A 12,823-nucleotide genomic window follows, 5' to 3' on the forward strand; every position below is an offset into this window, starting at 1 on the left:
GAGGGAGTCAGAGTGCGAGCGGGGGAAGGGCAGAGAGAGAGGGAGACACAGAATCTGAAGAAGGCTCCATGCTCTGAGCTGTCTCGCCCAACATGGGGCTTGAATCCATGAACTGTGAGATCATGACCTGAGCCGAAGTCCTACGTTCAACCGACTCAGCCACCTACGCGCCCCTACCAGGTGCTTTATATGGGACATTTCTTTGGACTCTAGCACCCCCTACAGGAAGGGTGTATTAGCCTGTAGGCACACACACACCCTCCAGAGCGAGAAACTTAAGGTTGGAGAGACAAAATAACTCGCCAACATCTCACATCGGGTGAATGACACAACTAAGGTTTGATTCCAATTTGTCTCCAGGGAAACACTGGGAGAGATTCCTGCACCTGGGCCTTTTCCTGGTGCCTCAGGCTCAGTTCCTCTCTAAAAATCAGTCACCGGGGACAAAAATCTAAGCCAAGAAAACACAGGCTTTTCTTTGAACCATTTGAAACTCCTTTCTAGACCTAGGTGAGGACTTTCCTGGGCCTTAGGCATTTCTGTCCTTGGGGTCTCCTTCCTTCATAAAACAACAGTAAACGTTATATTTTATGACTGTGTAGGTGTAAATAGAAATACATTGATATTATATATAACATTTTATTAGCCCTAAATGTTTTTTCCTTCTGATTTTAAAGAAAATATTTTCAGGAGTCTCCAAAAATATTACAGGCCGTAGGCGCTGTGCCTACTGGGCGCAGTTGGATGAGTCATGCTGCTCCTTTCTCATCCTCCAGTCCGACCTGTTCCAAAAGAGCAATAGAGTCAGTCGTGGCATCCAACCCCGCCTTAATTGGTCGGCTGCAGGCCTCAGTTTGCTCATCTGCAAAATGAGTGAAATTACTGTCACGTTTGTCGTGTGCCGGGAGAGCGTAGCAGATGAGCAGATACCCTGAGCCGGTAACCACCCAGCATATTGGTAGGCACAAAGTAGGTGCGCAACAAAAGTTAGTTTGCCGTCTTTCTCTCCTGGGAGCCCTCTACTCCGCAGGGTGCAAAGGTGTAGCTGGGGTTGGGGCAGCAGCCTTCCTGGTGGCGGGACAGATCCCGCAGTGTCCCTGTGCCTTATGATATCCTCGCCAGACCCTGGGAATCTAGCGTCGCAAAATCAACACCGCCGCGCCGCTAATCGCCAGCTCGGAAACAAAACAGCGCTGCGCTCGGGGATCTGGGCAAAATCAGCCCGCCCTCCTCCCCCTCCGCCGCCGCCCTCCCTTCCTCGCGCGGCTCTGCTCGCTCAGCTCAGCTCAGCGCGGCGCAGCTCGGCAGCCGCCAAGCCGAGACCCGCACGGTCTCCCGGTCGCCAGCGCCGGCTCCGAGCTCCCGCTCCCCGCCCGGGCTCCTCCTGGTCTCGCTTCCACGGGGACCCCTTCGGGCAGGAGTCGCGTGGCGAGGGCCGGCGGCAGCGGCACAAAGTTGGACGCCCGCGAGGATGAGGCTGTCCCCGGCGCCCCTGAGGCTGAGCCGGAGTCCAGCGCTGCTGGCCCTGGCACTGCCCCTGGCCGCGGCGCTGGCCTTCTCCGACGAGACCCTGGACAAAGTGCCCAAGTCGGAGGGCTACTGCAGCCGCATCCTGCGCGCCCAGGGAACGCGGCGCGAGGGCTACACCGAGTTCAGCCTCCGCGTGGAGGGCGACCCCGACTTCTACAAGCCAGGAATCAGCTACCGTGGTAAGTGGCCCGGCGTGGAGCTAGGGGCGCGGGACCCGGCCCCCGGAAGGGCGCCGACCGCGCGGTGCCGGAGGAGGGCGCACGGTCCCGGGGCGCACGGTGCCGGCACAGCCCGGCGAGGGCCCTGTGTCCTGGCTGCCCTCAGCCCCTCTCGCCGCGAGCTCCGCGCTGCTCCCGGGCCAGCGTCCAGGGCCGTCGCGGGGGTCGTAGCCAGGCTGGGTAGCCCCATCTCCGACGCGCGGTTCTCGGGCGTGGGCTGCAGCTGAGCGACGCGCCACGCCAGCCTGGCTGGGAGGGAACCTGGCTTCTCCCCCGGCCCGCTCCGGGAGAGCAGTGAAAACCCGCCTTCCTCCAGATCCGCCGCTGGAGCGGAGGGAAGCCTGGTGTCTCCCAGTCGGATCCCAGGCAAGGTGGGGAACTGGCTTTCCCCTCTCCCATCCCTGAAGGGGAGGATACCAGTTTCTCCCAGACGGGCCCCAGGCGGGGTGGTCACTGCCGCTTCCTTGGACAAATGCCTTCAGGAAAAGGGACTTCTCCCTTGACTGGTCGTGGGGCACGGGGAGGAGGGGAGGAAGCGTCTGAAGCTTTCGTAAGGGTCCCCGGAAAGAACTCCAAATTATTCTCCGATGGTCCCAGGCGGGGGAGAAGAGTGTGGATTTTTAGGACAGGCTCCCAATGGAACGGGCCTCCGAGGAGCTGTGGGTGGGTTCGGAGAGGGAAGCGAAACCCGGTGAAGTCGGAAAGGGAAGCTCACATTCCCGAGGCCTGCTCCCTGGAGGCCGGGGACCCTTGCTCCAGCCACCCCGAGGCTCCACGCCGCGGGGATGTCGCGCTTACGCTCCTCCGCGGAGCGCTGGCTTTAGGGAGTGCGGGGAGGGAATGTCCCGGCAGGTGAGCGCCTCCTGGGCAGGAGCGCCGCTCGACCCGCGCAGACCTGAAGACCCCTGACTCCATCCCCACGGCCCACCGCCTCTCTCCGCGGCGGATCGTCTCCCCAGACATCTTTTCCCGGCCCCGAAGCTGCCGTTCTCCAGTTGGGAGACAGGACCTAGGGCAGGGAAGGAAGCCCGCCGGGTCTCACCTGGGGTCCCACGGGCGGGGAGTGGCGGGGTGCGTGTTCCCCCGCGCCTCCGTAAGTCAGCTCTGGTGCCTAGCAGGGAAGAGAGGGTCTTGGGGGGCAGCTGGTGGGCCCGCAGCCGCCGCCCTTGCATCCCCGCCTTCCGGGTTCCCAGAGGCTGCGGGAGGAAGCGGTTGGAGAACACTGGAGAAAGTTTGGGCCACTGTCAGCGGGCGCCAGGGCCACGCAGGCCACCGTAAGCAGGGGCTACCCATCTCAGAACGCTTCTCGCGGTTTCCCGGGATCGTGTCCCCGACTTTGTCCACTTGGCTTCCCGGCGCCCCCCGCACGTGGCGGCGCTCAGCGCGTGGCGAGGAGCCCCTCTGACCCCCGCGCACCGGCCCGCGGGACCCTCGGTACAGCGCGGGGAAGGAACCCCCGGCCCAGCCCGGGAGGGAGCGGGTGGGGTGGAGGGGCTGCGGGTGTGGCCACAGCCTTTCTGAGGGGCTGGGAACAGCCCGTCCTCTCCGTGGACCGGAGGAAGGCGGGCGGAACCCTCTTGGTCTCTTGAGGGAGGCCTCACCAAAACCGAGGATCCGGGTTCCCTGGGGAAACAGCCCAAGCTCCACGTGGCAGGGACGGAGGCGGCTTTAGAGTAAGATGGGCTTGGTTTTAGTAGCTGTGTGACCTTGTGCAAGTCCTTTCATTTCTCTGAGCTTATTTCCCAGCGGTGTAAGTAGCTGTTTGTCCAACCTCTGTGGTGGTTGTAGCGAATACGTGAGTTGACAAAGAGGAGTGTGCCTGAGGTCCCCAATACGTGTTAGTTTGAGTTGGATATGAGGCCCTTATTGGTTTAATAACGGAGGGATGTGCCTGCCTAGTCATTTGTTTTTGGTGTGTGTGTGTGTGTGTGTGTGTGTGTGTGTGTGTGTGTGTGTTTAAAAGTGGTGTTCTCAGCACTCTAATTCAGTCTACTAGTGAATGGTGGCTGAGTCCTCGTGAATTAATGGAATGAGTGAATGAATGATTTCTCCATACTGGGAGCCTCACCTAAGATTGTTTTTACTGTGAGCCCAAGAAGATATTTTTAGATGATTTAGGCAAGTCTGGGGCCACACCAAGTGTCCTACCAGCCGTTTCTTCCCATACAAATCCTCCCTGATGGCCTGAGCACTGGCTGCAGGTACCCCAGCACTGGGGAGGAGGGGCACCTGGTATTCACCAGAACACAGAGGCTCCTGCTTCCAGAGTGTCCATGGCCAGTAGGTGAGAACTGAGACTAGGGGAGAGAGAGAGCTCTAGACTTTTACCCTACAGGTGGTTCCAGCCTACACATTAGACTTTCAGACTGTGAACCCCCACTCAGGCTGTTGGCCGGCAATCCCCATTTCTCCCCTCTGGTGGCTAAGAGATCATGGAAGGAAGATATTACGGAAACCGTGCTCCCGGCCTTCTGAGTAAATACCCTGAGATTAGCAAACCTGGTTCCGCCACTCAAAGTTAGGAAGAGGGCGCTGGCCTAGTTTGTGACATTTTCTGTTGGCTTATACTCTCTTAGAATAATCATGTTAAAGGTAAATCTAATGCATTCTGTTCAGGGTATTGACTTAGGGCCGTGGAAGTTAACATTCCCCTGGTGTTCTGCTTGCCTTTTTTATTTTTTTCTTGAGGCCCCCTCACAAGCCTTGGAATCAATGGCTTGTTTTCCTGCCTGGAATCTTTATCCCCACAATTCCAGTTCATCCCTGAATAGCTTCTGCTCTCTATGTCCCCCACCCCAGTATCTCCTTTAGATGTTCTACACTGGATTATAATGGTCGCTGTTAATACACACACACACACACACACACACACACACACAAACATGGGCTTTCTTCTCAACAGCCAGGATCCCATTGAGATTATTATTCAGCTTTTTCCAAGTTGCTAGTGCTATATGGACTTCCTTCTCTCTCCCACCGCTTCTCTCTCCCCTCCCTCCCTCTTCCCCCTGTCCCCCCTCCCTTGGCAATAACTGTGCTTTAGAAAAGCTCTGAAAGGCCTGCTCTGTTTCTGACCATGGCCTCCTTTGACAAGGAGATTACAGTGATTAAAAATAACAAGTTGAGGATCCTCAAGGGGCTTCCCTGATAGGACGACAATTTGCAGGACTAGCCATTCCCAGATCACAATTTCAAGCCAAATAGAAGAAAATCAGCTGAAATGTTGAAGAATTGATTGAAAATAAAAGAGGCCCTTTTGTCTGACTAAAGATCTGTTTATTAGGAAAATAAAGCCAGACCCTGGCTAATGAGAGTGGCTTTTCCTAGATGCTCTTTAAAGGGAAATTTCAAGGAACTTGATGGGAAAAGAATGTCCAGTCGAGATTTCAAAGCTTGTCCAACTTCAAGCATAATTGGGGGATTTATTCTAAACTGTGACGTTTGGAGACCTCCAAAGCTGCTTGGCCTTCTCGTTCTTTGTCCCACTCTGGGGTGCACAATGCCACAGGACTGTGTGTCCCGGAGAGCCCCACCTCAGTCTGGCAGAAAGGGCACAGGCTTTGATGTTTGACTTCTGTCCAGTCATATATTCGCTGTGTGACCGTAGGCAGGCCACTTCACCTCTCTGAGCTAGAACTTCTCCAGCTGTGAAATGAGAGTGCTCCCCCACCCCTTACAGTGTTGCTGTGGGAGTCAGGAATAATCTATGTTAAAGAAAAAAAGCTGTCATAGAGTAGGTGCTTAAAAAAAAATACACATTATAAGATGATTATTTTGGAAATAGAAAAATACTTGGCAGAAACACTGGATGAAACATGGTGTTAAATACTTGCTACTCATCTCACTTACTCTTTCCAGTACTTTGAGGCAGTTTATTATGATTCTTTTTTTACGGATGAGAAGACCAAGTCTCAGAGAGGTTTCATAACTTGCCCATGACCACACAGCTGGTAATCATTGGAGTCAGGATACAAACTAAGGGATGTCTGACTCCTAAATCTGTTCCCTTAACCGGTCTCCTGTATTGACACACGAAAATGAACAGGGAATAAAATGAATTAACTATGGCTGCCCTCGGCATTCTGGATGGTGAGTCTTCACTGAAGGAAAACAGCAACAACAAATCAAGACAATAACTGACATATCTTGGGACACAAAGTCTAAAGCAATGTCTCCTTATTTACATTTGCTTTTTTTCCTTTTTATAGACTTTGGGATTGCGTTTCCTCATAAACTAGAGAACTAATTAAAAAAAATTTTTTAATGTTTATTTATTTTTGAGACAGAGAGAGACAGAGCATGAACGGGGGAGAGTCAGAGAGAGAGGGAGACACAGAATCTGAAACAGGCTCCAGGCGGTCAGCACAGAGCCTGACGCGGGGCTTGAACTCACGGACCGCGAGATCATGACCTGAGCCGAAGTCGGATGCTCAACCGACTGAGCCACCCAGGCACCCCATAGAGAACTAATTTAGAAACATGAACAACCTTGTCAATCTTTAGCCAGTTCCTTTTGTTTGTGGGAAAACAGAAACAAATTGGATAGGAAAAAAAAAACAAAACCTAATTTGATTGTTGTTTTATTCTTACACACAAACTTATACAACCAGGCCTACAAAATTAGATGTTCATAAAGTACCTGTGTAGAATTGGAGAATTTTAAACTGGATAAGGCCTTTTAAATAAACTATGTCTAATCTAGTGGAGTTTTTAAAAATTCAGTGCTGCTGCTGATAGTGTAATTAACTATAAGTCGTCCCTCCCACTTCTCTTTTCTTGTATCATTCTCCTCTTTTTTATTATATAACTTTATTTTTTAAACTTGGCCCCCTTTTAATAAGTATGTAGTTCAAATTGATAATGAAAATTAAAAGAGATTGCTTACTGCTTTGAGTTTCATGAAATGCAAAAAAAAAAAAATCAAAACATACAAAAAAATGAAAGCATATCAAACAGGGATTTTTCAGGGTTTAAAATTTGGGTGCTCCTCCATACACACTGCTGACTCAGCTGGAACAGCAGGATGTAATTGCTGATAAGTTCACATACATGGGCTGGCATGTCAAGAACTTTTCACTATTGCTCTCCATTTGCTTGTCACACAGAATGTCAGATGCAGGTCAATGTTAACTTCTGTGGGGGAGGAAAACCTCTTACCATGTTACTGAAGATATAGGTGAAGCTCATGTCTCACAGAGACCCCAAAATACAGTTTTTTGAAAATAAGAGGTAAATGGGAAGTCCTAGATGATGGCCAGCTTTGCTCCACCGGGTCAACCAGGAACCCAGATTCCTTCTGCTGTGTTGCCCTGTAATCTGCCAGTGCTCTGCTGTCCCATAGACAGCCTGGAGTTACAGCACCTGAAATGTGGCTGGTCCGAATTGAGATGTGCCGTGAGTGTGAGACACAAACCGGCGGTTGAGAGATAAGGATGGAAGAAAAATAGACTTCTCAATAACTTTTTAAGTGTTTGTTTGTTTATTTATTTATTTATTTATTTATTTAGAGGGGGGCGGGGAGGGGCCGAAAGAGAGGGAGAGAGAGAATCCCAAGCAGGTTCCATGCTGTCAGTGCAGAGCCTGACACGGGGCTCGATCCCATGAACCCTGAGACCGGGACCTGAGCCGAAATCAAGAGCCAGTCACTCAACCGACTGAGCCACCCAGGTGCCCCTCAATAATTTTTTTGACATTGATTCTATATTGAAGTGGTAATTGTGTATATTAGCTTAAGTAAAATATATTGTTAAAATTAATTTTACTTGTTTTACATTTGTTCCTACTGGATACTTGTTAACAAATACAGTGAATTTCACCTGCCGGGAGCTTATTTTCTGGACAGTACTGTTGTAGGGTGTTCTCATCAGAGCGGTTACAGCCAGCTCACTGCCAACACGTGTGAGTTTCAGTCAGTGTGCAGGGGGAAAGGAAGTAGAGGGCAAGCAGCTTTCTTTTGAACCATGTGACCCAGAATTGCACCCGGCACTGCCAAACACACTCCACTGGTAAGGATTTAGATACTTGACCACACCTAGCAGCAAGGGAGCCTGGGAAATAAAGCATTTAGCTAGACAGCCACACGCCCAGCTAAAACTTGGGGAAAGGATTTTTTTTCCCCAGAAGAATGAAGGTGAAAATGGATTTAAAGGGACAATTAGCTATCTCTGCCACATGTTTTAATGCACAGTCATCTAAAAGCACAGCATTTCATGTCCTCTCATCCAGTAAAAGGTATCTAGATGGTCTTCCCGACAGCATGTAAAGTTTATATTCTTGCTAAATGAGTCAGGATGGAAGGAGTGTTAGGGTGTGTGTGTGTGTGTGTGTGTGTGTGTGTGTGTGTGTGTGTGTGGTATTGATAGGTTTCATACTGAGAGGAGAAAAAAGGGCCAGTATGTCAGAGTGACCTGTTCTATCTCACCCTCTCCCTCAATAAAGGTGGAAGCTCTAAGGAAAGAAAGGAATAAGGAGGAAGTGGATAAAACAGAAAACAAGAGAGAGAAGAAGGAGGAGGAGGAGTAGAGGGACGAAGAAGAAGGAAGAAGAAAGGGAGTTGCAGGAAGAAGGAGGAGGAGGAGGGAAAAGAAATTAAAAGAGAAGAAAAAGAAAAGCTCACAGGGATATATATTCTGAAAGAAAATGAGACAATTTGAGTAGACTGGAGCCCCATCTTATTTGAGGGTTAGATTCCAGAGGCACCATGGAAAGCAAAAAATCATATAAGTCAAAATTATTCCTTGGGGTGCCTGGGTGGCTCGGTTGGTTGAGCGTCCGACTTCGGCTCAGGTCACGATCTCATATTTGTGAGTTTGAGCCCCGCGTTGGGCTCTGTGCTGACAGCTCGGAGCCTGGAGCCTGCTTTGGATTCTGTGTCTCCCTCTCTCTCTCTGCCCCTCCCCCACTCATGCCCATGCTCATGCTCTGTCTCTCTCTCTCTGTCTCTCAAAAATAAACATTTAAAGAAATTAAAAATAAAATGATGCCAAAAATATTATTCCTTAAAAATCCTTTCAAATTGTATGTCAGTAGGAACATGGGTACTGGATTCAATGCAGCCTCATTCATGTCTCCTTCCAGATAGTTCTGTTAATGAGGAATAGAAGCACACTGACATTTCTTAATAAGTCCAGGACTTCCATTTGCCCCGCCCGCATTGGAAGAGACCAGTGTCCCCTCAATCAAGTAACAGGTAAAACAAGTGGTTTGCTGGTCCTTAACCCCTGACATGACAGGTACAAAATACTCACTGTGATGGAGTGAGGGAATGAGTCCCCTCCCATGCACGCTTAGGCACATGCATGTATTGAATGGGGTGGCAAGTGGCCTGAATTATCGAAGGTATCATTTCCTCTAGTTTTCTTCTGACAGTGTGCACTTGTGTGTGATTATACCATAGGCACATCTGCTGGAACACCTACGTGTCAGGGAGCTCACCATGTCACATGAAGCCTCCTGTGTGGCTGGTCAGCTCTTGCTGGTATAAATTTCCCATGTCTACAGGGTGTCTTGGCTGGGCTAGAGATGAGGCTGGGATGGGCAGGTAAGGAATTAATTCCGTGACATCGCCAAGAAGTCCTTGTGAGCTCTACATAGACAAAGCTTCTAACTTGCATGGAATATTCAAAACTGCCATGAAAGGTTCAGGGAAACTTAAACAGGGGCCTACGCACCTCTGTGGATTAGCTGAGGCCCAGAAGACCCATGGGAAATAACTCAAACCCTATCTCCTATTGTGGCCCGGACATTTGCAAATATGCCTCATGGACTTTGTGAGACAGCAGAAGGGCAGGGAAAGACTCCAGGCACAAAGCACCATGTGTGGGGGATAGGAGTGTGGGAAGGTGGACAAACTCGGAGCAGGCCATAAAAATGGGGTGGTGATTCTAAGAGCTAGAGGAAACTCTTATAATCCTCCTCCTCCTCTTCCTCCTCGTCTTCCCCTCCCCCTCTTCTCTTTTCCTTCTCCTTCTCCTCATCCTTCTTCATTTTCTTTTCTTCCTGTTCTTTTTCCTCCTTCACCTCATAGCTGCAACACTACTCTTTGGATTTTCACTCATTCCCACCCCAGGGCCTTTGTACATGCTCTTCTCCATGACTAGAATGCTCAGCCTTATGTGGCTCACTCCTTGTCTTTTAAGTTTCAGCTCAGATTTTATCCCTTTAAATAGGCTTCTCTGACCACCAATTTATGTTTCCCATTTCTTTTGCCTGATTTCATTTTCATCATAGCCCTTAATCACTCTCTGAAATTATCTTATCATCTGCCTCAAGCTAGAATATAAGCTTCATGAGAGCAAGGACTGTGTCCTTTCTTGTTTGCCATTTATTTCTAGCACCCAGAACAGTTTGTGGACATGACAGGCACTAAATCTTTATTTGTTGAAAAAAAAAAAAGTGAAGAATCCTGGTGTGAGATCTCCTGCTAAGAGAGCTAGATAGAAGCAAGAGAAAGTGTTTCTCTCTCAGCCAGAGAAGTGAGACCAGGGATGCGGACCAATGGCAAGGAGCTCCAGGTGGAGGCAGCAGAGAGAAGAGATGCCCAGTACCCTGGGGGCATTGGCTGGAGGTTGAAGGCAGGCAGATGGCTGGTCCCAGGTAAGGACTATTGAGGGGCGCCTGGGTGGCTCAGTCGGTTGAGCGGTTGAGCGTTCGACTTCAGCTCAGGTCATGATCTCCCACTCCATGAGTTCAAGCCCCGCATCAGGCTCTGTGCTGACAGCTCAGAGCCTGGAGCCTGCTTCGGATTCTGTGTCTCCCTCTCTCTCCGCCCCTCCCCTGCTCATGCTTTGTTTCTCTCTGTCTCAAAAATAAGTAAAAACATTAAAAAAAAAAAAAAAAAAGACTGTTGAGAGGAAGGAGATCAGCATGGTGAAAAGCTGGGTCATTGATGGTTCAGAGGTGAAGAGCAGGACAATCAGCAAAAGGACAAAGGGAAGGGGCTTCCATCTTCAGACACTGGCTTTGATTGAATGGAGAAGAGAGCAGAGAGGATTATTGATCAATCAAACTTTGACACCAATTATTAAGTGACTTTCCCTGGAATCAGCACTTCGTGCGGTCATTTGTGCAGTGTTCAAACCTAGCTATGCTTCAGAATCACTTGGAAAGTGTAAAACAAACAAACTAACCACAGCTTCACTGGACCCACCCCCAACAAAGAGCTGGATTCCAGAAATCTATAATCTCTCTCTCTCTCTTTTTTTTTTTTTTCTTTAAAACAAGATGAAGACAGAGAAATACAAATCAAAACCACACTCCGATATCACCTCACGCCAGTCAGGGTGGCCAAAATGAACAAATCAGGAGACTATAGATGTTGGACAGGATGTGGAGAAACGGGAACCCTCTTGCACTGTTGGTGGGAATGCAAACTGGTGCAGCCGCTCTGGAAAGCAGTGTGGAGGTTCCTCAGAAAATCAAAAATTGACCTACCCTATGACCCAGCAATAGCACTGCTAGGAATTTATCCAAGGGATACAGGAGTACTGATGCATAGGGGCACTTGTACCCCAATGTTTATAGCAGCACTCTCAACAATAGCCAAATTATGGAAAGAGCCTAAATGTCCATCAACTGATGAATGGATAAAGAAGTTGTGGTTTATATACACAATGGAGTACTACGTGGCAATGAGAAAGAATGAAATATGGCCCTTTGTAGCAACGTGGATGGAACTGGAGAGTGTGACGCTAAGTGAAATAAGCCATACAGAGAAAGACAGATACCATATGGTTTCACTCGTATGTGGATCCTGAGAAATTTAACAGAAACCCATGGGGGAAGGGAAGAAAAAAAAAAAGAGGTTAGAGTGGGAGAGAGCCAAAGCATAAGAGACTCTTAAAAACTGAGAACAAACTGAGGGTTGATGGGGGGTGGGAGGGAGGGGAGGGTAGGTGATGGGCATTGAAGAGGGCATCTTTTGGGATGAGCACTGGGTGTTGTATGGAAACCAATTTGACAATAATCTCATATATTAAGAAAATAAAAATAAATAAAAAACACATTATGAAAAAAATAAGAATAAAAAATAAAACAAGATGAGGAGGCACAGAGAGAAGGCGGCCAAAAGATGGTCACTTTTCTATGACCACGTTTCCCCATCACAACCTCTCCTCGCTCCACCCCAGCCTCCTGTGCTCCACATACATTAGCACCTGGTCACATCACTGCCCATCCTGTACCCGAGTACAGTGGCCAGTAGGATGTCCCCAAAGTTGGAGTGACAGCAGCCTCCCCCTGCCTGGGCAGTGAAGTGTTGGAGAGAGAAGAATCGTGAGCTTCCTTTAGGTGATGATGCTCAAAGCTGGCAGAGCCTGAGCCATGGTTGACCTGGTTGTACTTTTCTCTTGCCAACATGTCCCTTCCATGTAACTTCCGCTCATCGGTCCAGGTTCTGTTCTTTGGAGTCGAGCAAATACGGTCTCCCCTTGGCCATATGTCAGCCATTGAGGTGTTTGTGGAGAAATAGAAACTATGACTTCTGGCCAAAATGCCCCATTTCTCCAGCCATTCTTTATAGGATGCTGTTTCTTGTCCCCTTGCACTTTGTACTCCAGATGTGCTCTGCTAGGGATAGAACATGGGGGATGATTATCTCCCTTGTCCTGATGGCTGTGTTTGTGTTAAGCTTGCCAGGTCTTGTGTTGGCTATTTTCGCAGCGCTCTGGGATCACGCTGAGCTTGCAGCCAACAAAAATTCCTGTGAGCCGCTGGGAAGGCTTGCTTCCCTCCTCTCCCTCAACTGGGGTGACTGGTCTTTGAATGTAAGATTTGACGTGATTCCTCATAACTTAGTCTTGGTCTTCCTCAGACGTAATCCAGCATGTTTGGGTCCATCCCTGTAGCTGTCAGCCACTCGCGGATCTGGATTCTGTCACTGAGTGACTTATCCATGTAATCTAATTTTGGATTATCTACAATTCTGATAAGCAGTCTTAGAAATCTTTATCAAAGTTGATAAGAATGTTGAGCAAGGGGCTCCCTTGACATCCCTTGAGTCTTTCCCTAAAGTTGACATCTAGTTCAATACTTTCAAAGTCAACTGATTTGCTGTCATCTCAGTGACATTTTAGTAT

General features: G+C 49.2%; 1 protein-coding gene across 2 annotated transcripts in view; it reads left to right on the forward strand.

The window, feature by feature from the left end:
- Positions 1–1,231: 1,231 nt before the first annotated feature.
- Positions 1,232–12,823, forward strand: part of SPON1 (spondin 1) — a 263,015-nt gene continuing 251,423 nt past the window's right edge. The window contains exon 1 of one of the 2 annotated variants that reach the window (XM_045484602.1): positions 1,232–1,709. In XM_045484602.1, the coding sequence (XP_045340558.1) occupies positions 1,472–1,709 (238 nt within the window). In that variant the 5' untranslated portion in view covers positions 1,232–1,471. The remainder of the gene's footprint in view (positions 1,710–12,823) is intronic. The other variant, XR_006714095.1, reaches the window with a different exon arrangement.

The sequence above is a fragment of the Leopardus geoffroyi genome, chromosome D1 (assembly GCF_018350155.1).
Source record: "Leopardus geoffroyi isolate Oge1 chromosome D1, O.geoffroyi_Oge1_pat1.0, whole genome shotgun sequence".
Lineage (NCBI taxonomy): Eukaryota > Metazoa > Chordata > Mammalia > Carnivora > Felidae > Leopardus > Leopardus geoffroyi.